At 37.8% G+C, this 27015-nt stretch overlaps 2 protein-coding genes across 3 annotated transcripts; one reads left to right on the top strand and one right to left on the bottom strand.

Moving 5' to 3' along the window:
* Positions 1-198: 198 nt before the first annotated feature.
* Positions 199-10883, bottom strand: LOC112057672 (aprataxin and PNK-like factor). Of its 2 annotated transcripts, none has more exons than XM_024098173.2 (7): positions 10609-10883; positions 9588-9659; positions 6564-6882; positions 5878-6224; positions 5131-5222; positions 3940-4073; positions 199-1811 (listed from the first exon to the last, which is right to left on the bottom strand). In XM_024098173.2, exons 1-7 carry the CDS (start codon positions 10702-10704, stop codon positions 1684-1686), a joined length of 1188 nt encoding a protein of 395 aa, XP_023953941.1. In that variant the 5' UTR covers positions 10705-10883; the 3' UTR covers positions 199-1683. The 2 variants fall into 2 exon arrangements, with proteins under 2 accessions (XP_023953941.1, XP_023953940.1); XM_024098172.2 differs by having other exon boundaries at positions 3940-4103; positions 10609-10881.
* Positions 10884-16376: 5493 nt separating this feature from the next.
* Positions 16377-25148, top strand: LOC112057670 (beta-parvin). Its single transcript, XM_024098171.2, has 8 exons — positions 16377-16534; positions 16684-16812; positions 16912-17001; positions 19003-19274; positions 19651-19841; positions 20312-20426; positions 21153-21396; positions 21938-25148. The coding sequence occupies exons 2-8, from the start codon at positions 16695-16697 to the stop codon at positions 22012-22014; spliced, it is 1107 nt and encodes a 368-aa protein (XP_023953939.1). The 5' UTR covers positions 16377-16534; positions 16684-16694; the 3' UTR covers positions 22015-25148.
* Positions 25149-27015: the final 1867 nt, after the last annotated feature.

The raw sequence follows: 27015 nt of genomic DNA, 5'->3' as shown, positions 1-27015 counted from the left end.
GGGGTCCCAAGGCTGGAATGGCGAGCCCGCACTGGAAACCCAAGTATTGGTCGCCCATGTCCCGCAGTGAACATCCATTCGTCTGAGGCCGATGGCTTGTTGTTATAATTGAGACCCACAATTTCATGAGTTAAAAAATGATTTAAGGTATAAACATTTCACGATTGTTAGTATCTAAGTATTAAAACTATTCATAAATATATTTTAAAGTTTTTATTACTGACAAAAGCTACTAATATTTTAAGAATACAGTTTAACACATTTTAAATTAGACACACATAGAAACACACACATAGAAAGACACATATAGAAAGAAAGATAAATGCGTTTATTTCGATATCTCTAGTACACCATATATCTTTTAAACTAACTTGGAGTAGACAAAGCGACCGTTTCATAATATGTAGTTATTAAATTCTGCAAAACAATTTGACTTTAGATGTATCATGTATTTTATGACAACACAAACACAAACAAACGCGTTTATGTGTGGGAAAGCCGTTAATAAATATATGGATAAAATAACCGTTCCGTTGCGAATAATTTAAATACATAATTCTATATCATAATTTAAGTTAGTTTCACACACAATGACACTACACCAAGCTACAATCAATCAAAGCCAAACATATTATACTAAGTTAAGTCAATATAAAAAAAATCTTATTTTTTCCTATATTACTAATTAGATCAGGTTAAGCTATATAGTAAAAGTTTACACAACTGTACCTACATGAATGAGAAGAAAAGGTTCTGTATCTTGTCTTTCAAGTTAAGAACCTAGGATTATATTTCACAGGCGTCAGTACATGGCTTTCCTCATGCATGTGCTGTGAGTTTATCATGACACATAACGTTCAGTATTTTAAACAAGCTTAAGATAAAAATAAATATATATTTTTTTTAATTATAAGTAAAGATAATAAATACTCAAGCAAGGCAGTGGAAATTAAAAATGGATGCCTTGCATCTAGTGACTAGAGTAGTTTAATCATACACGTTTTATAAAATGACACATTACAGATGTTAACAAAGGCAAGAGGAAATAAAGTTGAAAATTACAATATCACTTCAAAATACAATGGATACATTAACTTACATTACGCGGGGGCTTTACCTACGCCATATTTTAGTCCAATCACCAAAGTAGATAATCTATATCAGGGGTCACCACACACTATATCAGGGGTCACAGTTTCGCTCGGGGTCGGCTTATTTTAAGAAATAAAATGACCTTCGCGTTCACAGATTTTATAACAAAAAAATAGTTATTAAACAAAGGTAACTACGGAAATTATAAAGGTATTTATTTACTTATATCAATGAGAAAAGTGACATTTTTTGTTGATAATTATGTCTCAAATTAGTGCAAGCTATTGACATTAAATCCTGACAATGTTCATCAATAAGTCGAGATCGAAATGTATACTGCGGGGGATATATTTTTTCGGTCCGCACACATTGGCTTGGCGGTCCGGATGAGGCCGGCGGTCCGCCATTTGGTGACCCCTGATCTATATTGTCTACTTTTGGAGATACATTTGGAGTGTAATAACAAGGAATTAAGAATTCCAAATTCTAATGGTCCTAGCCTTTTGGAAATCTTAATGACCTTGTTATTAAGATTTCCAAAGGGCTAGGAGCCAGCAATTTTATAAAAAAAAAATATGACCCCTCCTCCCGTTAGTTCTCGTAATTGAAATCGCCACTGCCTCCGTCCGTGTCCTCCACTCGGAAGTGATCGTCATAGAAGTAAACGGACTGAGCGTTAATGTAGAAAACGTTGCCGTGCCTGTGGACGACTTGCACACCTGCCGACAAACGTTCATCACTTAATAGAAGCAGGTTATGTTGTAGTAGGTTATTGTGAACAATGTTAACTATAGTCGAATAATGAATTCTGCTATCTCCACTGAAGTTTCCCGTGATACCATTTTTTATTGAATCAAAAATAGTGATGTGACAAAGTGAACGAACATGACCCACTCAATATGTTCTGAACCAAATTAATAAATAACAGTTACATCTGTTTTTATTATGAAATTTCATAGTCTATGGCTTAATAATAAACATACATATTTTGAGTCACAGTGATTAAAATAAAATTATTCTAAGACCTTATTTCATTTGACTAATAACTGAAACAAATACAATTAAATTAATGCTTTTAATTAATATATCAGATTTTTCATGTTATGTTATTAATGACTAGCAACGCTTGTGACTTCGTCTGCGGAAGTAAGTTACCTACTTCAGTATTATTGTATTCTGAAATTATTAAAGAACTAATGAAAAAAAAATACACAATTTTTTAACTATCTCTATAAAATTTACTTTTTATTTACTATCTCTATTAATAAAATATTGTTGCATAAATAAGGTAGTTGACTCATATATCAAATTTAATATAAACAATATTAATTTTTTGTATTACATGGAATTAGGATTAATTTTAAATTTATTTTTTAAATCCTATTTAAAATTGTAAAAACCCTATGTTGTGTACGTAATATGACATAAGTTTAAACTAGATATTTAAAAATGGATGGAGGACGATTTTGTAACTAAATAACAACTGTAACACTTTTTTGTACGATAAATATTTTATTCTTGGAATTTTATTATAAATTTCATTACTCTAAATTTTCAATTAGGAAGTTTAGGAAGTAGTGGTACTCTCAGAGATCAGGGCAAATAGGTAAGAATTGGTCAATTACATAATTTACATAATTTTTATTTTCAACAGTCTGTCACAAAGCGTTATAATAGAAATTTCTGTTCAAAATTCCTCTTTGAGAGTGAATGATCTGAGGCACTATTATTTACCTATACAGAACAGGACATCACTATGACAATAAATATGGTATCATTATTTTACAAAGTGACATTAGCATCTGTCAGAAAATTCGCAGGATTAATGATTATACTATAACTATAAACTCAACATCATGTACACATCAAAACTTCATTCAACATCTTGTAGAAATTAAAACTGAACTCAACATCATTTACTAATCGAAACTTCACTCAACTTCTTATAGACGTCAAAGCTCCACTCAATGTCTTGTAGACATTAAACCTCAATTTAACGTCTTGTAGTCATTAAAACTCAACTCAAAATCATGCACACATCAAAACTCCATTCAACATTATAAATATATCAAAACTCAACTCAACACTATGTATACATCAAAACTCCACTCAACATCATACACACATTAAAACTCTATTCAACATCATGAATACATAAAAACTCAACTCAACATCATGCACACATCCAAACTCAACACAACATCATGCATACATCAAAACTCCACTCAACATCATGTATGAGAAGGAGATACGGAAGCTGCGACAAGGATGTTGGCTGCAGGGATCATCCAACATCTAATTTCCCAAATATCTATATCCTACTGGATGTTTGTATGTGTGTTGTTTGGATGTTTGCTACTCTTTAACGCGCAACTATTGATCCGATTTGGCTGGAATTTGGAATGGAAATAGATTTTTCTCTGGATTAACATATAGGCTACTTCTTTCTTTTATCCCAGAAAAATCCATAGTTCCCGATTGATTTGTGAAAAACTACATTTCACACGGGCGTCCACCATCCACCATATGCAGAGGTCAGACACAGGTTTGCATGTGTATCACCAGAAAAGTGTGCGGTAGAATTTGCAATTCGGTAAATTTGTCAAAGAAAGTGCTTAATAAAAATGTAATACTTAAACTACATTGATTCTTACAATCTGAAACAACTATTGTCCGCTGTTGTAAAAAACAGAATAGATGACTCGCACTGCGTAGTAATTCCGCTCCCAAATTTTAGTGGTCGGGCCACTGGGACTCATCGTTTGGCGACAAGTGTTTTCTATTTCTATACTTTAAGTGCTACAGTCTTTTCAGTTTCTTGTTAAGATTTCTGGGGGTGCAACATACCTGGTGGCGGCGGCGGCAGCTTCCCGGGCGGGTGCTCGTGGTCCCGCCAGTGGCGCGGGTCAGTCTTGACGCACGCGTCGCCGTATGGGCACACGCCGCGTTCGCCAGGGCCCCAGTCCGCGTCGCGCGGGTGGCTGAATTCAGAATGGTGGGCGGGGTTTTTTCTGGCGCAAACATATTTATGTTCAGTTAAATCCATCAGTGATCTGTTGTTCGACTATAAACTAATTTTTTGATAGACGAGGTTATATTAGGTTGAAGGTCGCTCCATTAAGCGCTTTTTCGTGTTATGGTCTACTGTTTTAGTGAACCAGGGGGCGTTTAATATTGTGCGGAATACTAGGTTCTGGTAATATAGAACTAGCTGCAGTTCTAGAGAGGCCAAGGTCTTTAAGCAAGTTATAGAGAGATTTTGCTGATAATCTTGTCGCACCTACTTCTACGGGGTACAGACTAACTACATAGCCATTTTTAGTGAGTTCAATTGTTAGGTCATAATATTTATTCACTTTTATACTGTGGTTCTTGGGAATGTTAGTCTCCCACGGCACAGTAAGCTGTACAAGTACTATTCTTGAACTTTTTCTGAAAAATTGTAATGCCTTTTTGTGTGACAAATAAACGATTTTATTTATTTGAAGCCTTGAATTCAAAGTTATCTTTTGGGAGTGACGCAACTAATTCATCCTGGGACTATGCAAGGACATGTGTTTTGGTAACTCCAAGATGTTTGTAGAGTTCTTATGGCTGTTTGGATGGCCAAAACTGTTGTGAGCCCGGGATAAAGTTGAAGGGTCAGCCGGGTGCCAGTCCAAACCAATACTTCACATTATGACATTTGCATCTAATTTTGCTAGAGTTTTACCAATATCAAAAAAAGAAATATTTGCGCAGAAGTCAAAAGTGAAGTATCATGGGGGGCTAGAGGGAGGCTGACACTCCAGACATTTTCCGCCCCCCCCCCCCCCTTGCACACTTCTAGTATACTGCGTTTGTTTGTATTTAATGTAAAATGGGTGATGACCAGAAATTCCCTCCTCGTTTCGTTCAATGCTAGATACTATGCTAATGATAGCTTACACGCCCGTATTTCCACAGGAATGGTAACTTCGAGGGTGAACCCGCGAGGTTCTGCGACAAAACAAATTTTTATTATCTACAATACAACAGTGGCATACAGTAATCACGTACCTGTAACAGTTAGCGCCGTACATGCACCGTTCACGCCTTAGTGGAGGATTGTTAGTGGAGGTCGCCGCATTTACACCATTTGCTGTTTGTGTCTACAATTTACAATTATAGAATTTTAGACAAAAAATGTTTTTCATTTTAAAATTTTCATAACATTACAGAATTAGAAATGTTATATTAAAAGATGTAAGATGACTTTTGTCTTCAAGCACTCAGGAATTTTGGACGTAAAGATATCGCGAAGTTTCTCGAACACTGCCCAAACGAGTTGGAATGGCGACTCCGCCCTGGGATGCGCAGTGTTTGCCGACCCCTCACCAAGTGGACCGAGGACATCGATAGCGGCTCGAGACCGGTGCATTTCGAAGTCTATGCAAGAGGCCTGTCTTGTGGACGTCCATCAGCTTTTGATGGTGATGATAATGAGATATCACCGGTTAATGATGATGATAATGAGACATCAGCTAAGAACATTTTGTGAGTGGGCCAATTAAGGATGTTTAAGGGCGGACAAAGTCCGTGCGCTAGCTATTGATGTTAATCAACATATTTGTAGCTAATAGATGAATAGAATAAACAAAGCCAATACAGTAAATTTTGAAGCTTAGACAGGATTTTCATAAATTCACATTTCCTAGAGGGATTTTTAGCTAGTTAGTAAAATACACAAATACAAGTTGTAAACTTGTAAATATTTATTAAATTTACGATCATCAATAATTATTAGCTTTAAAAATAATACTTTACCCCTTGGTCTCGATTTAAGCTCGGCCCAGATATATCATCAGATCTTTCAGTTTTGACTTCGACTGGCTCAATCTTGATTTTTTTCACATCAATATTATCTTGACTGTGACTCCTTTTATTTGAATTGACAATATTTGGTGATACTGCTGGATCATTTGGTATACTTGGATCATTTCGTAGATTTGGCCCAGTTGGTACGTTTGCATCATTTTGTAAATTTGGATCATTTTGTAATTCTGGTTCTTGTTTCTTTGGACTGATAGCACTTGATTCACCGCTCTTATCTGATGCACTTTGCATTGTAGGGTCAGTATTTAATCCTTGTGTTAGATCATTACTTTCTGGTGCTGTAAATATAACGATTTTTAATTTTTATTTATCACAAGAAACATTTCTTTTACAGGGTTTGGCAATTAAATTACTTTTTATTCACTGAGTTAGGGAAGTTATCAAAGGTAGTAAATATTCAGAAAAACTGTAATTGTTATTAAAACTACTAAATATTCAAGACTCAGTATTCTATTAGTGAAATCCACTATTGAAATATTATGTTTTACACAAAATATAGTCACAGAATTAACCAAATTATCAAACTGAGTGTTGAAGTTACAACCATATCAGAAATATCATTAACCAGTTTTATTATGTTACTTGAAAATGGATCGTTACATTGGAAATGTAATTACCTATTAAACTTGAAGATTGAATATTACTTGTTTCAGTATCAAACCCTTGATCTGAATTAAAATCACATGTGTTTGTTTCATCACTGTTTGTTTCAGAAGAAGTAGTTCTATTATTGTTTTCTACACAAAATTCTTCGGTGTTTTGCTCACACTCACAATTGTTGGAAGTGTCAAGTACTGAACAAAATACAACTTTATACCAAAATGTACCTGGTAGCAAACCAAAACTATCTCCATTATGTAAAGTTACTGTATTGTTCTGTTCCAATATCTGAGTCTCTTTTATACCCTCTTTATAAAAACAAGGGTTTTTGTGCAACTGAAATAATTTAAATTTATTATTAGAATAAAAACATAATTTTCAAAAGTATATAAGTACTCGTACATATGAATATATGAGTAACCAATATTGATTTTACAATTTATATCAAAATATTTTTGATATTTTTTTTTGTGAACAAGTCATCACTAACTAAAAATATTTACAGGATTTTTTATATAAATTAGGAGTATGCTAATAGTAAAGTAAAGCAATTTTGTAAAAGTAACAGGGTATTTGCGATCATTACTTTCGGAGCTACAGGGATTTAAAGGGTCAGGCGCTGCCGCGGATCCCTGAAAAATGCCCCATACAAAATGGTACGATTTAATGGCGTTGTAGGTCATAATGATCGTTAAATTTGTATGGGCGTTCAAACAAAATCACTAATATTTTTGTGTTTATGTGTGTATCATATATTGTAAAATGTTACATTTAATGTGACAAAGCCTCAATAGCTCAACGGTAAGAGCGGTCAGACTCATCACCGTGGGATGGTGGTTCAATCCCCATCCATTAGGAGTGGGTACGACATTGGTCTATCGTCGTACCCACTTCTAATACAGTCTTTCCCGACTAGTTGGAGGGAAATGGGGAATATTGGTCATATTTAGATGGAAAATAATTTAAAAAAAAAATTACAATAAAAGATTTTTCATAGATTTTGAAATTTTATAATCTTATTTATTTTGTAAATATCTAGACAATTTTTGCTTTTTATGTATGCATTTGTTAACATTGACCTTATTTATCCGAATGTATCATAAAAATCAATATGTTCAATCCTAATAATGGGGATGATCCCCATTACATGCATGATGAATTAACACTATAATTTTGTGCAGAAACACTTTTGGCCGTGAAAACAGCTGTGAAAAGGATATAAGTATGTAAAAAGACAACTAGTAGAATCAAACTAGAAAATAAAGGCGAAGAAATTGCAATACAAAGAGGTGTCAGACAAGGTGACCCACTGTCACCAAAACTATTTATTGCAGTATTAGAAAATGTATTCCAAACATTAAACTGGAAAAAGAAGGGAATCTGGATCATAGACCAATTCTTAAGTCACCTAAGATTCGCAGACGACATTGCAGTATTTGCTAAATCAGCCTCAGAACTTCAAGAAATGATAAAGACGCTGAGTGTAGAAAGCAAAAAAGTAGGGTTACAGATTAACTTTATCAAAACAAAAATAATGACCAACCACCACCAAAAACCGGTAGAAATAGACAATAAGATAATAGAATATGTAAAGAACTATGTTTATTTAGGAAAGCAAATTTCTTTTAACAAGGACAACAATAAAGCAGAGGTGGAAAGAAGAGCAAATATAGCATAGAAAAAGTTCTGGGCTCATAAAGAAATTTTCAAGGGAAATTACACTGTTAATTTAAAAATGGTTGTAATGGAGACAACTATTCTACCTTGCCTAACCTACGCCTGCCAAACATGGGTCTACAACACAAGTTCGAGGCATAAACTCATCACCACACAACGTGCAATGGAAAGGAGCATCTTGAAACTAAAAAAAAACTGACAAAATAAACAGTATGATTATTAGGAAAAAAACTAATCTCACAGATGCTCTGGACCATGCACAAAGACTTAAGTGGAGATGGGCAGTCCACCTTGGCAGGCTAAAGGACAAACGGTGGACTAAGAAAATTACCTACTGGAAAGGTCCACTCGGTAAAAGGAAGGTAGGAAGGCCTATAGGAAGGTGGGTAGACGACATTACCGCAGTGGCTGGCCAAGGTTGGATGGAACTCACAAAAGAAAGGGACAAATGGAAAAAGATGGAGGAGGCTTATACCCGAAGGGGCCCATTATTAACTAGTACATAAATTAATTATTTAGATAAATATATAGATTAATTAGAATAGTTTTAAGATATTGTTAAGTACTATCTAAATGGGAAAAATAAAGCTTATTATTATGTAAAAAGAACCATTTTTAGGGTTCCAAAGATATGTAGTACAAAAACGGAACCCTTATAATACCCCTAGCGCATATTTTAAGCTCTGTCTGTTTTTCCTAATGTACTGGACCAATCCAATTGAGCAACATTATTAAGCATGTTAAGGACAATTTTATTCCTACAATGCACCACATTATATGCACAAGGTTTTTAATTAATGTAACCACATTACAATTTACAAGACAAATAGGTATATTAGTACAAATAGGGATATTAGTAAATTCTAAAAACTTACATTATGTCAGTTATTTATATAGGCTGCTTGGGAGTATTTCCCATAACTCTGGGGTTATATTCTTTATTGTTCAAGGACCATGTGTTTGAAAATTAATATTTTCGGGGTAAATAAGTAATATTTCTTTTGTAAATAGATCTTAAAACGTGCCCCATATACATTCTATGTGTGTGTCCCATCCCACATGTCCCATATCCTTATAATTTTGACGAAGCTGTTTTTTACGTATTATAAAATGCAAGGATAGAAAAAGGCGTGTGTAATGTATTACATGGACAGTCGTAATTATTGGAATAATTTTGTATGAAAACATAAAAAGTTTTTATTTTTTAGTTAAAAGAATTTATTAGTTATGCAGTTTGTTTCGTCTAAGTGAACAACACTTTGAAGTTATGGGAAATACTCCCGAGCACCCTGTATATAGTTGCTTAAGTAATATTCATGAAATAAGATAAATAATAAAGTTCCCTAAAAAAGTAAAACTCTTACCGCTGTTATAGTTAATGAATCATCATTGACATTCAACTTCATATGGTCATGTGCCATTCTTTTATCACCACACTGTAAAAATACATTCTTTACTAATATAATATAGAGGTAAAGTTTGTGAGGTTATAGGGGTAATCATTGGATCCACTACACCAATTTTGAAAATATAGAAAGGCACGTTATTTGTGAGTATCTAAAGCTTTACTTTATTCCCATGTTTTCACGAAACGTTTCATGTTTGGGAAACTCTGTGACATCTTTTCGTCCGAAATTCCTTAGTGCCTAAAGACGAAAGTCTTCAAACAGTGTGTGTTGCCAGTGATGACCTACGATTTTGAGACTTAGTCGCTAACTATAGGCCTTATTACTGACTGAAAGACACTCAGCGTGCGATGGAGCCAGCTATGCTATTTGGGATCTCTCGGGGTGATCGAATCATATATGAGGAGATCTGCAGACAAAGTCGCGTAGTCGGTAACCGAGTCGCGAAGCTGGGGTCTCAAGGTGCTGGAATTGGTGTTATAAACCGTGCACCAGAAAGCACAGTGTTGGTCGACCCCTCACTAGATGGACCAATGACATGAAGCAGGTTGCAGGGAGCCGCTGGATGCTGGCGGCTCAAGACCGTTTTGTTTGAAATCCATCGGCTGATTATGATGATGATGGATGATGATTTTCACGAAAATAGGAACTCCGCGGGGGAACTACGTCAAGTAGTACCAAATAAAAATACGATTACCGCCTTCAATAAAAAAATCCCCAGAACATCCCCATCATGTTAATGTTATCTTCAATAATAACCAGTGCACTGTAAAACCAACTGTTGTTTGTGTTGCACTATGGTTAGGCTTAATTTCAATGTGTTGTTTGTTGAATAATAAATAAATAAATAAATAATTTATCTAGGCGACCGGTTTCTGAAACCAGCTCCATTTTCCGGGAATTAGGTACTCACACTTTGCTCAGTGATTTTAATTTTATTTTATTATTGTAAATAAATAAACAATTGTAATTAACTCACCACCAGTAATCGATCACGTCCGATAACATGCTCACCCGGACGAATTTGAATTTTGCAATGATATTTTCCATCAATTCGAACCAACTCTAAAAACATTTTGAGGTTTATTTTCTTAGCCCAAGTTCATCAGTTTTGCGTGCATTAACCACACGATAACTGTGTTTCAACTCGATTTTTTATTAGCATTAAAAAATCTACATCTACAAATTATACATTATCGAACTTGCACAAACAAAAGCCTAAACAAATTATATTGATTTACTCTTTGCTAAACAATCAAACAAATCAAAATCAATCAATACAAGACAAGACCACAGATTATAGTTATTAGTTACTACCATAGATAATAGATACGTTACTACGTAAATCAATACCATACGAGTATCATTCTTTAACTTAGAACATTAATAACTGGTTCTTTAACATAGTAAAATACACTCTTAAAATTACAAAATAAATATTTTTTTTTTTTCGTGTTGAGTAAGTGCCGATGGCTTTTTTTTTTATAAGGTGTTAAAAAGGGGGGGGGGGAGACGCGACCAGAGCATATGCTCTCTGCGCGTGGTTCTCTACCGCGCTCTATAAAGATAGAGCGGTCATTGGATTTGCCTCCGGTTGGGGGCATTTTTGGTTTCTTCTGCTATTTATTTATTTAGTTTTGACCTCTTGGTTTTTCGTGGTGTGGTTGCCTAGGCGGCAACCTCGCCATGGGGCCTCATCTGGGCTATTGGGTTATTATATCCCTCGGGTATGCCCTTTTCTCAGGCGGGCGAGCATGATATGGCGCAATATCCCTGATGTGGGCCATTTGCGACGCGTCAGTTTTGGCAAAGACTCGGATAGCTTGGGATTTTATTTCCGAGTCTATGTCCTCGATACGCAGGTCCCTGGCGATAGTGCGGTTCCTGACGTACCGAGGGGCGTTCGCTATCTGTCTCAAGGCCTGGGATTGCCTGGCTCTGAGGGTCCGCCTGTTGCTCTCCTTCGCGAGCGAGTACCAGGCTGGTGCTGCGTAGGTCAGGATGGGGCGTATGTATGTCTTATACACCCCCAGCTTCATCCGTAGCGGCAGGCACGAAGAGAGCACTGGTCGAAGGACGTGTGTGGCCACTTTCGCTTTATTTGCAACATTTTTGATATGCGGCCTCATTGTAAGATTCCGGTCAATTGTTAGACCTAGGTACTTGACTGTGTTGTGCCAAGTGATTTCTTGGTCACACAACTTCAGTTTTTGGGAGATTTTGGGTCCACTTCCCATAGCAATTGCTTGTGTCTTCCCCACATTTACTGACAGGCGCCATTTTTCCAGCCATTCGGGGAGGGAGTCCAGGGTGTTTTGGAGCTTCTTGGTAGCGTGTGCGTGGTTCAGCGACGTGGCTATGTACGCCACATCGTCCGCGTACAGCGCTAGTATGGTCCCGGGGAGGACTGGGATATCGTCAGTAAAAGTGGAGTACAGCATCGGCGACAAACAGCTTCCCTGCGGGACGCCCGCTTTGATGGGGAACTCCTCGGAGATTTCCCCGTCCACCTTCACTCGGAATTTCCTATTTGTTAGGAAGGACTTTATGATCTTCATTAGCTTCTTGGGGGTGGCGGTTTTTATTAGTTTGTGGATTAGGCCCTCGTGCCAGACTCGGTCGAAGGCCTTTTCCATGTCCAAGAAGACCGCCACAATCTTCTCCTTTTTGTTGAGAGCGTTGGTGAAGACATGAAGTACTCTCATCAGCTGCAGTGTTGTACTGTGCTCCGCACGAAACCCAAACTGTTCCGGCCTAGGCGTTGTATAAGGGAGCAGTTGTTGTAAGAGCAATTTCTCAAAGATCTTCGATGTCGTCGGGAGGAGAGTGATGGGTCGATAACTCTCAGGCTTCCTGGGGTTCTTTCCGGGTTTTGGCAGCACAATAATATGTCCCACCTTCCAGATTTCGGGAAAGTGGCCCGAGCGCAGGATTCCATTGAAGAGACGGGTCAGACCGACCACCGCCTTTCGTGGCAAATGGCGGAGCGCGGCGTTCGGTATCCCGTCTGCTTCGGGGGCTTTCTTGAGTTTGGTCTTTTTGATTATTGTGCTGACCATACCCGGGGAGAAGAAGAGTTTGTCCTCGGCATCACTAGTTTCTTGTTCGTCATCGAAGAACCTTTGGTTGTCGCTGATGATCTGCTGCGTGTGGGCGGGATTTTTGTCCGGGAACGGCGAGAACTGGAACTCGAGATGTTTCGCCAGTATCTCAGCTCTGTCTGCTGCACGATAGCGGAGATTACCGTCTTCGTGCAGCAGTGGCGTCTTTAGAGTCTTTGCTGAGCGTTTCTATCCGTTAATATAGGTTCGACGACAAGTGGGCCTTGCTGAAGGCAGGCACCTCCTTGGTGCAATCCTGTATTGCTACTCGGATGTGACCGTTTAAGTTCGAAGAAGCTGCGAGCGCTTCGCCTAACGTCCCTATCTCGTCAGGAATTTGGTCTAGATGCTGTGAAGCCAACGACTTGAAATGCTCAGACAGTCTCACGTAATTTATTATAGTTTTGGTCGGGGGGGGGGGGGGGGTCGTGGAGGGCGGGGGGCAGCTGGAAGCTGGAGTATAACAGGTCTGTGGTTAGAGTCCGAGGCTAGATCCGAAAACACCTCCAAAGGACTCGCTTGAAGAGTGATGTTCTTTAGGAGTGCCAGATCTATTACGCTCGGTTTTTGGTTCGGTCGTGTGTCCGTCAGTCTCACGGACCGCAAGTATTTTATCGGTGAGCCCGACTGCGTTGAAGAAGCCGACATTCAGGGAATGCGGTTTTAATCTACCGTTGTGAGCCATTTAAAAAATCTTCATATTCCTCTATCGCGCGGAGCATGATACTGTGCTGGCCTATTGCCCTTAGTGGGTTTACTTTATATTTCTCTATGAAGAGATCGTATTCTTGCATACGGACTACATCCGAGAAGGAGTGAGTCGCGTATGAAACTATGGATGGGGCCTGAGGGGCCGGAGGGGGGACCTGAGCCGCAGGAACGGCCCTCGGGGTCTGTTGGGTGACCGGTGAAGTCGGTGCCACTCTGGGAGCGTTAGGCGCTCCGTACAATGGCTTGTTCCAAGCGCTGGTGGTAGGCACCGGCGCTGGAACAAACCTTTGAGCGGGTTTTTTGGGTGCCACATGTTTGCGGCCCGCTGCCCTGCCCCTTCGCTTGCCTGACTGTGGGGCCTTTCGGCAGCGGAACCGATAGTTCGCGGGGTGGCCGGATTCGCCGCACAGCACGCAGCTCGGGAGCACGTCAACGTTCCGCTCTTTGCGGGGACAGTCGATGGTGCCGTGATCTCCGAGGCACTTTACGCACCTGGGACGGGCGAAACAGTTTCTTTGGGAGGGTCCATAGGTCTGGCACCTATGACATTGCCCTATGCGACCGCGGTTATCTGGCTTCTCAAAGGAGAAGCCAGAGAGATGACATATTGCCTTCAAGTTATATATCCTCTTGCCCTCAGGATCACTAAACATAGGTCTAGTGGCTCTTTAGTGTGGGATCGGTACATACGATGTACCTCCTGGACGGGGAGATCCTGTTTGATAAGATCGGCTTAAATGAGCTCAGTATCAAGCTCCTTGGGGAGAACGCGGACTACTACGCGGAGGACTCGCTCGTCGCTCAGTGCGTACGTAAAGTATCCTATTGAGTTTGACCTCAATGGGGCCGTGAGACGCCTATGGTCGTCGGATGTTTCGCATTCCGCGCGAATTCCCATGGCTGTAAGCCGGGCATTTGGAACGGGGAAATCGTTGGCTAAATAACATGGGAACAATTTTATTTGCCCATGCGTCCTTGTCACTAATGAACATAGAAGGGACCTTCTCCTTGCGAGGTTCCTCCATGGGAGAGTCCTCGCTTTCAGAGTCTGTATCGGAAACAGAACGGGTTTGTGATTGAGATTGCCTCTCAGTCACAGTGACCTTGCTAGCGGGGGAGGGCGAGTTGACTTTGGAAGCCTTTCGCCTCTTTCTGTTAGCTACGACAACGGTGAAGCCGTCGTCGCTGCATTCCGGAGCCGGTAAAGCCGAATTCGAATTCGGGGTCTCACATATGTCCATGGCGGAAGACCTATGAACCGAATTGGGCAGAGAGGGTGGCAGAGCACCCTTGGAGTGGGCTGAGGGCCCTGGGATCGCGGTAGTCGCGCTTGTCCCTACGGACGGAGTCTGAATCGGATTCGGATTTATAGCCGAACGACTCTGAAGGAGGCGCGAGGTCGATAAACGCGGGTCCCGAGACGCAATTTGGCTGCCATGCAACGGGCGCGCTACGTGCGCAGGTAGCGCATGGCCACTGGTCGCGCGCGGCGCGGGGGTTGCGGGGGGTGCGGTGGCATTTCCCAGAAGGGGACTACCTGCCTCCGGTTAACATTGAGTCAAAGTCAGTTGGGAAGATAAAAAGTTTTCCAGATATCCTGGGAATTTAGCTTAGACGTCCTTGAATAGGGCCTCCAAGAACGGCGGGGGAACGGAGTTAGAGTCCATAGTGGACCCTGGAACTAACAGGGCCTCCCCACCGATGCGGGGAGGTGTGTGCCTACTGTTTGGCCCTAGAGTCCACGCCTTTAGGTGACGTGGGTGTACCTACTCACGGACGGGAACCATTTAACTACACTAGAACATCGCAGAAACACAACACAGAACACAAAACAGCACAACGAGATCGGTGGTTAGGCTGAGCTAGAGGAACTAGCACCCTGTCTGAAGAAAGACCAATATTGGTGGCCTCCACCGTGAAATCGAAAGCCAGACGACCGCACGGGACGGCTGCCAAGATCGGAATCAAAATAAATATTCTTTGATAAAAAACAGATACACTAACAATATACTAACATAGAAAAAAAAATTACTCTTATTAATTGAAAAACTTGTTTAATGTAATAATGTAAAGAATAATAAAGGCTTTGAAATTGAGAAAAACATAAGGGATTAAAGGGATCACACAATCTACGGAACCCTACACTGCGCGTGGCCCGTCACGCACTTGACCGGTTTTTTAATATTTGGTCACGTAGTGTGGAGGTAATACCTAGATGGCATCACCAAAATAAACATATGAATACGACCTATCCTTCAAGGTCATTTTTAATAATATTTAATACTCTTTATTTGTACACCACAAAAAATAAAAGAAAACAAGCAAAACAGAAACATAAGAAAAAGTAGAATACAAAAGGCGGCCTTATCGCTGATTAGTATCAGCCTTATTTAAATCTACCAATCAAAAAACAACACGCATTTTATTGATCACTTCCTATTTTACTACAATTTACAAAATATTTTATTTGTTTACAAAAAAGTATATTTACAATCACAAAACTAAATGGAAATACAAAGCAAAATGTAATTGAAATGCTGGAGGCAGGCAGTCCTAACACATGTTTACGTACCGCGCGCTGTAAGTATTTATTTCAAAAATACGGCCGAGTATACTGCTTGTATATATTTTTACTGTGGCAATGTGTTTGTTAGTGTTGTGTAAAAATTACGCGTGTGTGTATTGCGAGTCAAATTTATAGTTGTGTGTAGTGTATGGACACTACTATAAATGGTGTTAAATGTTTTCGATGTGTGAGTTTACCTCGTCCCCCTCAAAAAATTACAGACTTTTTTGTTGGTGAATTTGGGTGCGAACCACGTCCAGGTATTAATGGTCTAAGTAGTAACAGCCTTATATGCGTTATTCACGTTGGTTAACTTCACAGGTTAATTTTTTCCAAGGGCTTGTAGTCTAAGGTAGGAGATAATAATTTTAGGGATAAATATTTTTGAGAGTTGGTAACACTGGTCTGTGGAGTGTGGACCCAATAATATTTGATGTTTGTGCCTAGGCCTAGGAACTTTTTTTTTTGATGTGATTTATATTTTAATGTAGTTGTTACCTATAATTGTTTGGTTAATTATCTGAAAGGTAAAAAGTACATTCTTATTAAAATGATAAGATAGATATTGCTTTATGCATTGAACATAGCAGACTTATAAATTTGTAAGATCGAAATCTAGTAACAAAATATTATTGGCGATGATTCATATTCATGTTGGTTTTGTTTTCCTCCATAGAACCTACTAAAATGTCTTCACCACGCCCAAAGTCACCTCGTACTCCAGTATTGCCTAAAAAAGATGACAAGGAAGAATCATTCTGGGATAAAATTGGCACAATCGGACGTAAAAAGCGTATAAAGGAAGGTGAGTTTGTGTGGGTTGACACAGTTAATATCTTACCTCATAGTTAACAGGTGTTACTATTTATGGATACTTTGGTTGAATCTTAATTGCGATTTTCAGTTCAAGAAGTACAAGCGGAAGGTAAATACGCTATTGACTCGCCAGGGAGCCCTACAGCACCAGAGATACCACCTGAAGACTACAGTCTACGTAAGTATTTTTTAACATTCCTTTAGTTAGTTATAGTACTATAGAATACAAGCCCATGGACAAAATTAACCTATAAAATGAACCAACGTTAATAATGCTTTAAAGGCTGTTACTAATTTACTATATCAGAAAATATCTCAGCACTATGACATCATTTTTGAGTGGTACATTTCAATAATTGTTTATTTAAACAAATATGAACTATAATTTTTGGGTGGCATAATTATTTTGAAAATGATGCCATACATTTTACAATGACCTTATATCATATGGGTGTAGGGATACAGTTGCGGCCTTTGACCCGTGAGCTAGAACAATGTATGGTGTTTACGGGTAAAGTATTGGTATATGTGTACAAAAGGAATTACACAAATGCTGTACTTTAATAAATGGTATATTGTAATGTGAAATATAGGTATATTGCTTCTGCAATTATCAGTGAATTACAAATTTGCACGACTTCTTATTCCGGTACCACCACTTTTGTACGGCACTAGGTTTTTTCGTCATTTATTTTTAATCATCTATAGACCATAAGAAAGCTGTATATAAAATAAATAATTAATTGTTATCCCTCATTTGTACCTGAGGTATTCCATTCACTCACATACTCACCTGTACCTCTCAGAAATGACAGCATAGTGCTCAGAGGTATTTTCTGATATAGTAACAGTAGTACAGTAACAGCATTCTAAGCGTTATTCACTTTGCTTAATTTTTTCCAAGGGCTTGTAGTCTACTAGGTAGGAGATATTAATTTCACCCCATTATTGGTAATCAAAATTTCATCAAACCTCGATTTGTGGCCCGCAGAAGCGATCCTGATTATCAGCTTTTTATTAGTAGAGAAACAAAGCAGATGACCCATCTGATGGTAAGTAGAAAACAATTGCCTATAAGCAAAGCAACACTTTGCAGAGCTTCTTCTTCTTCTTTCCTGGGCCTTTTCCGCAGTTGGCCACTAGGGGTTGGCCGTTGTACGTAGGTCCATTTAGTGCTGGTCAGTCACTCCAGCCAAGCGAGCTCGCTCCAGAAGCTGAGCATGCCTATGCAGAGCATTGGAGGAATGAATTCTATAAACCGTGGCCTTGAGTCCATTAAACTGAGGCGAAGGTGTCCAGCCTTGTGTGCCTTATATTACACTGGCAACCATATCCTTCAGAATTGAATTGACATCGCAGTGTTCCCTTCTGGTGATGGAGTGCCAGACATTTTCTTCCTTTTTGGGTTTCTGATAGTAGGTACCCTCTGCCACTCAGGATGATGAACAGATTTATCTGGTTTTGGATCGTTGTTGCGTTCCGTGAGATCTGTAGGTGGTTCATTACTACTAGAGCATGGTGCACTACCTGTAGACATGCTCCTTGTTCTCATAAATAGGCTGGGATGAAAAGCCTGCTGAATTAGTTTCTTTCCAGTAACATTAACAGGCACTGGAGCCTGGTTACACACTCCAGTGGTGTCTTCGGTAACAGATTTCACACTCTCTAGCCCGGATACCAGAGAGCGCAGGGGGTTGGCCGGATTGCATGACAAATCACTTTCCTTGTTATACGACATTTCATTTTAAAAGGGGTTGGGAAAATCATCAGTAGCACTTTCCCAAGGTACTACTGCTACACTTTTTGAGGGTATTTAAGTCCTCAGGGCTTGTGGTAACCACGAACAGGTTAGTTAACCGCCGCCTGTGACTCGGCGTTGTCGCTCGTTTAGCATCACCCGGGGGACACGTGTAGGGTGGGCCTTTTAAGAAGTAAAGGTGTTAGTCCTACGGACGCGAGCGATGTCGTCCCCCATGTTGTTCGAATAAGTTAAAAAAAAAATAATGGGCTGTTCTGAAGCCACTTATGCTAACAAAACCAAGTCTTTTATGTTAATTAAAAATTTGATCATTCTGTTTTCAAGTTTTAGTAAGACTATCAAACATATTTTTTTTTATATATACTAGAGATTTTCATATTACTAGTCTAATTGTTTTATTTGGTCAATTAAATTTTTTAGTTGATAATGAAGAAAGAGCAATAATAGAACCAAGATCACTAGAGGATCCGAGAGTGAAAGAGCTGATTCAAGTGCTGATAGATTGGGTAAATGATGAGCTTGCAGCTCAGAGAATTATTGTAAAGGATATCAGTGAGGATCTGTATGATGGACAAGTCCTTCAAAAGCTTCTGGAAAAGCTTACAGAGACTAAACTGGATGTTCCCGAGGTGACACAGTCAGAAGAGGGTCAGCGTCAAAAACTAGCTGTTGTTCTCAGAGCTGTCAATAGGGTTTGTGTTTTGAAATAATATTATTTATCATAGTAAGACAAGATAAACAATGTAAACATTTTTTCAGAGGCTGAAATGAAACTTTTATGTTTTAAAAAACTATTGTAAGTTTTAAAATTTCGACTTCCAGCCCAGTAACATAATATATAACTTACATTGATGGCAGCCCAGTAAAATATATAACTTACATTGATATATTTTTTTTATTTACAAGTTAGTTAGTTAGTCTTTACAAACTGACATAATTTATGACACCATATTTTATAGCCCTGGATTCAAAATGATATGAAACAACATCATTTAAACACTGGACCAATGTCAAAGTCATATTGCTATTATTCAGCTTCAAAAAATTATAACTTCATATTTTGTACAGGTGTTGTACGGAACGTCAAAGCCAGTTCAAAAATGGAGTGTAGATACTGTACATTCCAAAACAGTTGTTTCCATACTTCATCTTCTGGTGTCACTTGCTCGCCACTTCAGAGCACCCATTCGTCTTCCAGAGAATGTCAGCGTCAAAGTTGTGGTAGTGAAAAAAGATGCAACCAATTTGCTGTCCCATCGGTAAATATGATGAACTCTTTTTCTACCTTCATTTTTAATCTATACTAATATTATAAAGCTGAAGAGTTTGTTTGTTTTTTTGATTGAACGCGCTAATCTCAGGAACTACAGGTCTGATATGAAAAATTGTTCCAGTGTTAGTTAACCCATTTATCGAGAAAGGCTATAGCCTATATATTATCACCGTATTCATTCAGGAACGGGAACCACGCCGATGAAGCTGCGTGTCGTCAGCTAGTTTCTAATAATTCCACATCTAATTTGCCTATATAGTTTGGCAAGTTCGTTGATAACACTACCGTGATATGCGGGCGGCAGGGGGAAAGACTGCGTGGGTGTGAAATCGTTGCGCGGGGAAGTGACGTGTATCAAGTCGCGGGTCGCGTCATAGGGAGTGTTACGAACGAAGTTGCCGAGCTATACTTAGTACCAAAAGTCGCACAATAAATTTTCATTAATTATTATTACAGCACTTACATTGAAGACCTTACTACAACATACGATGACCTTGGTATGAAATGTGAAAGGGATGCATTTGATGCACTATTTGACCATGCACCAGACAAATTACAAGTTGTCAAGAAGGTGAATAACATTTTTTTTAAATATGACCAATATTCCCATTCCCCTCTAATTAGTCGGAAAAGACTGTACTAGGAGTGGGTACGACAATAGACCAATAGGGCGGGGATCAAACCACTACCCCTCGGTGATGAGGCCGACCGCTCTAACCGTTGAGCTATTGAGGCTATACTGAGATATTGAGCTTATATAACAGATAACGTATCACATCATTTAATTTTGCTAGTCACCCAGTGGTCAAAATACGACCTTTATTTTAAATCTATACCAATATTATAAAGAGTTAAAGTTTGTAGTATTGTAGGGGGTAATCTCTGGATCTACTGAAAAACCACATTCTCTGTGTCATAGGTTAGATTTCACTGTTTGAGACAGATGATATTTAATTTCTTAAAATGCACATAACTGAAGGTTCCGGAATCTGAGGCAGAGGAATAACATCGTGAAACCTGCATGCCTGAGAATTTTCTTAATTCTCTGCGTGTGTGAAGTCTGCCAATCTGCATTGGACCTGGGTGGTGGATTATTTGGACTAACCCCTCTCATTCTGACAGGAGACTCGAGCTCAGCAGTGAGCCTAATATGGGATGATAATGAGGCTACATTTTATGCCTGTGTTCCCAAGGTGTACAAGTTGTGTGCAATGTATTAACTCAGAATAATGATTTTATTTAAGAGTAATGATTTTATTTAAGTGTAATGATTGATATGTATGTATTAATATTTCAGTCTTTGATCACTTTTGTGAACAAACACCTTACTAAAGTGAACTTGGAGGTGATGGATCTCGACACACAGTTCCATGATGGAGTATATCTTTGTCTCCTGATGGGACTCCTTGAGGGATTCTTCGTGCCCCTGTACGACTTCCACTTGACGCCCCAGGACTTTGATCAGAAAGTGCACAATGTCTCTTTTGCATTCGAGCTGATGCAAGATGTTGGACTAGCTAAGCCCAAAGCAAGGCCTGAAGGTAATTAATAAAAACATTTTGAGCCACTTTTGTCTCCTTTATAACTCCATACATTATAGACAATCACTGTCTACTATCTAGCGTATAGTGTAGCATTCCATCCCCCTCCCCTGATAACTTCTAACTTTTCTAACATTTCAACTTTCTGATGTTCTCGTCAGAACCAAGATTGAAGTTCTTTATCGAAATTATGAGTAAAATCATGAATTGAAATAAAATAATTTCTAAAAATAACAAAAAAACTTGTGAGTCCAACCTTACTTTTGATGATGATTGAGGGTACTTTTTCTATAAATTTTAAAATTAAAATTATCTAAAAATAAATCAAATAAATCAAAATTAAATCATCATTGTACGTAGTGAAAGTGAGTGTATAAATCAACCTTGATAGACATAGACAAATGCACTTTCTACTTTAACCTCTTAATATTCTCTGTTAACCTAATACTTGCATCTTCGTTACATGACGATTTATGCCAGTTATAATAAACTACATAAATGAACTTTGTTTCAAAAAATAACTGTAAAATAATTGTTTCAGATATTGTCAACCTTGATTTGAAGTCAACACTGAGAGTCCTGTATAATTTGTTTACAAAGTACAAAAATATGGCCTAGTCGTCCAAATAATATATAATACGTCATTGCTTTTAATGCATTTTACATCACAACTGCACGTTATTTATTTATTTTTGACGCACTTAGATATTATTACTTTTTTTTATTTTATATCACGTTACATTATACTTATGAGCAAAAAAATTAGGAGTTTGGGTAAAACAAAAATCAGTTTTTAAATATTTCGAAGAAATATTTTTTTTTAATTTCCCGAGTTATTTAATTATAAAAAACATATTTACTGTCGGAACATTTACTAGAGCAGTGACATTCAGAAGAAATGTGTGAAAAAAGTTTAATTGAAATAATTTGAGCAACTTAACGTCACGTTAAAATTAAGTTAACTCTTTTGTAAACGATATTTTTAATGTATTAAAGCATTGTGCCAATTAACAAATATCTACAAGTTTGACGTCATCACAAATATGAAGTCATTTTTTTTGCAATTTTTGAATATATATTGTTTTATTGAGCAAACTTTGTTTAACATATTATTTTTATTTATTTAATTTTTTATACATATACGTATTGTGTTACGCAGTGGCGTGCACCTCATAGATGGAAAAAAACACTGTCTACCCTAAGGACTCAATACAGACCTAATATAAATACCTTATGCACGCCACTGGTGTTACATACAAACATACTTTAACTGTGCCCCTCGTGCTGTGACCTCGTTTTAATGCTTAAAAGAGTGAGATTCGGCGAAGTGCACTTAACTCGATAAAGAAAAACTTATGATGTATGGCGGGTGAATATTTAACAAATAGGCAAAGTTAAAACTAAGAATTAGTGTACCCATTAACTCAATCTCTAGCTAATCTCTAGATAACTCAACAGGAGAGAACGGATGTTGCAGGAGAGATGTCGCATACCGGCGAGGTACACAGTTAGATCCCTACAAGTTGTATGTAATATTACAAGTTGACTGTAATAAGGGACCTTAACAAATTGTGTAATACTGGAGACCCCTAAAGGAGATGGTTCAAAATTGTATGGAGCCCAGGATCAGTCATTGTACCCTGGCGGAAATAAAAGAAAATAATAATTTTAACCATTTTCGATTATATAAATCTACGAATTTACTTTAGTTCTTTTGAAATAATATTTATTCTCTCCCAAGAAATGCAACACTAATATGGGTAACGACGGCAGATTGATGACGTTTTCAACGCAATAGTCGTTTTGACGTTTGCTATCAAATGTCATAGTTGCTGTATGGGCGCCATCTTGATATTACTCAAAAACTTGGGTTTTAATTATATTTATTTCTTTTTATTTAGTTACATTTATTCACTTATTTAGATTTTAACAAATACCCTGTATTTTTTAAATTTTAATGATACGGGGTACAAGAGTGGATCTGAAATGGACCATCTCCTTTGTCTGTAATACGGGAGACCCCTACAATTTCGGTAATTCGGGAGATCCTTACAAGTTGTCTGTAATACGAGAAGCCCCTACAGTCTGTACTTTGTATTAAGGCAAACCTCTTACACGTTGTCTATAATGTGGGAGACCCCTGCAAGTTGTTTGTAATACGGGAGAACCTTACAAGTTGTCTGTAAAGGGCCCTACAAGTTGTCTGTAATACGGGAGATCCTACAAATTGTCTGTAACATGGGAGACGTGTACGGGTTGTCTGTAACACGGGAGACTCGTACGGGTTGTCTGTAACACGGGAGACTTGTACGGGTGGTCTGTAACACGAGAGACTCGTACGGGTTGTCTGTAACACGGGAGACTCGTACGGGTTGTCTGTAACACGGGAGACTCGTACGGGTTGTCTGTACGAAGAACCCTTAAATGTTCTTTGTAATATGGTAGACCCATACGGTTATTTGTAATTCGTCTGTTGTCTTACGTATGTGTCAGCTCCGATAGTCTGTAGGTACGGATCTCCCGTATAACTGCGAACTCAGCATAAAATCAAAAGCTGAATTTATCACTAATTGTGAACTGTTCCAGGCTTTACACATAATCCAGGTTTTAAATGAAATTAAAAACGACGACGTATTTTTCATGTTTGCGATCTTACAATTATTCATAAGAGACTAATTTTATATAATGTTTGCTAATTATTTTAAGGTGCCATTTTATCTTTTGATACTAATGTTAACACTAGCATATTTCTTACATATGTAAGCGGTCTGTTAATTGAAATAGGCGCAGAAATTTTTTTTTGAGTGCCTAATGATGTGCGCGATTTTAATGGCGTCAATGTGTTGCTATGGTAACCATAATAATCGCGTACCAAATTTTCAGTTATCATATATCTTAAAGGAAAGTGTTTTATCAATTAATTTCAATATAATATCTGAGAATTACTTTAAGTAATATGATATCATTGTCAAAATTCATTTAAAATACAGTTATTTTAGTAAAAATTCGAATATATTACTGTGACAAAGACGAATATTTACCATAGTAAATTTAAAACACGCTTTGCCGAATCATTAAGGAATTATTATAAAAGGCTAAGAAGAATAATAGAAAAGTTTTTGTAGAAACATCAATTAATAATTATTTTTGGTTTATAAATTATACCTGACCTGTACTTACTGATGAACGACTTTTTCGATCGACTTACTTGCCGCGATCTGTACTAATATTAAAAAAAATTAAAAATATTGATAGTGTAAGCCTATATACAATCTACTCAAACGCCTGCTGCATCAGCTACCCTATATCGAACTGCGATGTGGTGGAGTCCTCTTGCCAGCTGGAGGGCCGTGGGTTAGTTGTAGATCCAGCAAAACAAGTTTTGTAGCCTATTATTCGGATTACTTTTTGCGGTGATTTTGTAAAGACGTAACCGATCTATAGTATAAAATTATCATTGGTTGTAGGTGTATTTGTTGATATTTACAACTGTGAGAGTCTCATCTGATTCATAGGTTTACCTGTTTACCTCGAGGGCCATTACCTTGTAATAATGTGTTGTAATATTTTAATTTGTATCACAATCTTTCTCAGTCTGTCACAATTCGTTGTGATACCTTCATAAGAGCTTAATTTTGGATTTATATTTTAATTTAGTCATATATACTAATGAATTTTATTAATTTATTAACAACGCATAATGTGCCTTTACTAATCAATGTATTAATTATAAATATAAATTAACATTTTAATTGTTGTTTTATTTTTTAAACTGTAATAAAAATGTGCACTGACACATCATTGCCATGTAAAAGTCTATACTAATATTATTAATGCGAAAGTAAGTCTGTCTGTCTGTAACCTTTTCGCGGCTAAACGGCTGGACCGATCAAAATGAATTTTGGTATAATGGTAAATGGGACCTTGGAGCAAAATATATAAAAGGGGGTGAAATAGGGGTTGAGAGTTTGTATGGAAAGTCCTTCATTTATAGAGTTACAGTTTTAAAAATTTGCTCATAAATCATAAAAAAATACGAAATAAAATGTGATTCAAGAATTTTTAAAATTCATCTCAGTATATAGTGTATTATCAATGATTCAACCCCTAAAGCAGTGAAGTAGGAGTTGAAAGTTTACATTGATTTCCACACAGAAGTCGCGGGCGTCCGCTAGTATATTAATAAAAGAGAAATCTATTGAACTTCTTGGCGTAAGAAACAGAAAATACATTTATTCAACCAACTGCAAGTGTTATTCTATTTTACATTATGTACGATTGTCTATGACACCAAAGTATAGGTTTACCATAGAATTTTAATGTACCTACTTGTACCGAATCGTAAATCTATGACTTGACATTAATGCCATGCATTGTAAAAAAATGCAATACTCGGTGCTGATTTTTAAGTGACGTCACATTTCACCCCTTCCGTTTTTATTAACGGGAACTACGCGGGTCGCGGTTAAGACTGTGGGGTTTGTTCGTGGCAAGTTTCAGTTAAATTCATCCAGTAAAAAATGCTTGTTATTAACTTTCTTGTTTCTTCTTTTTAAATAAGCTATTAGTGTGATATTGTCATGATAAGAAATTGAGTATTCTTTTTTTATTCTTTACAAGTTAGTTAGGCCTTGACTACAATCTCACCTGATGGTAAGTGATGATGCAGTCTAAGATGGAAGCAGGTTAACTTTGTTACGAGTAGAATTAAAAACGCTAAATCGCTTGGCGGTACGTCTTTCACGTTAGGGTTGGTAACTAGCTACGGCCGAAGCCTCCCACCATCCTGAACCAATTAAGCAAATCTGAAAATCGAACCCAGGACCTCAGTTTTGTAAATCCATCGCGCATACCACTGCGCCACGTCAAATAATTCTTAGTAAAAAAGCAATCAAACTGATACAAAGTATTTGTTTAGTCCATGTACTCGATATCAAAGGGTACTGTATAACAAAAGAATGGACCAACAAACCTGGCAACATGCAGAAATCAATCATAACCTGCATGCTCAGTGCTCTTCTGAGTTAAGTTTCCGCTGGATACTGGCCTGCGTTCAATAACACGTCCGTCGACTGGCAACTCTTTTCTAAGATTTCAAAAAGTTTCGACGGAGCTTCTTTATAAATCATGCGTTCCTTATTAAAACAAAACCCAGTGCATTTTACATTACCTTATCAGAAAAGTGCGTAATGAGATATGTAAAGATATTGAAATTGGTGAAATAAGAGACCCTTTACAACCCAAATGTGTTATTTATTTTAATTTTCCCACCTACCTTATATTTTATCACACTAGCTAGATAGTGATAAAATAAAGAATGAAACCGTGGTAGTTCAGTGGATGTGACATCTGACTTTGATTCGGAGGGCGTATGTTCGAATCGTTCAGTCATGTTAATATCACGTGGTTCAAACAATGAAGGAAAAACATAATAAGGAAACCTGCATACCAGAGAATTTTCTCGATTCCCTGTGAAGTCTGTCAATCTGCATTAGGCCAGCATGGTAGACTATTAGCCTAGCCCCTCGCATTCTGAGAGGAGACCCATGCTCAAGAGTCAGCTGAATAAGGGTTGTTGACGGTGATGATGATAGACGACGACGATGATAATGATGGATT

The sequence above is a fragment of the Bicyclus anynana genome, chromosome Z, assembly GCF_947172395.1.
Source record: "Bicyclus anynana chromosome Z, ilBicAnyn1.1, whole genome shotgun sequence".
NCBI lineage: Eukaryota > Metazoa > Arthropoda > Insecta > Lepidoptera > Nymphalidae > Bicyclus > Bicyclus anynana.
The sequence above is the reverse complement of the archived record's forward strand: the minus strand, read 5'-3'. Positions and strand labels throughout refer to the sequence as shown.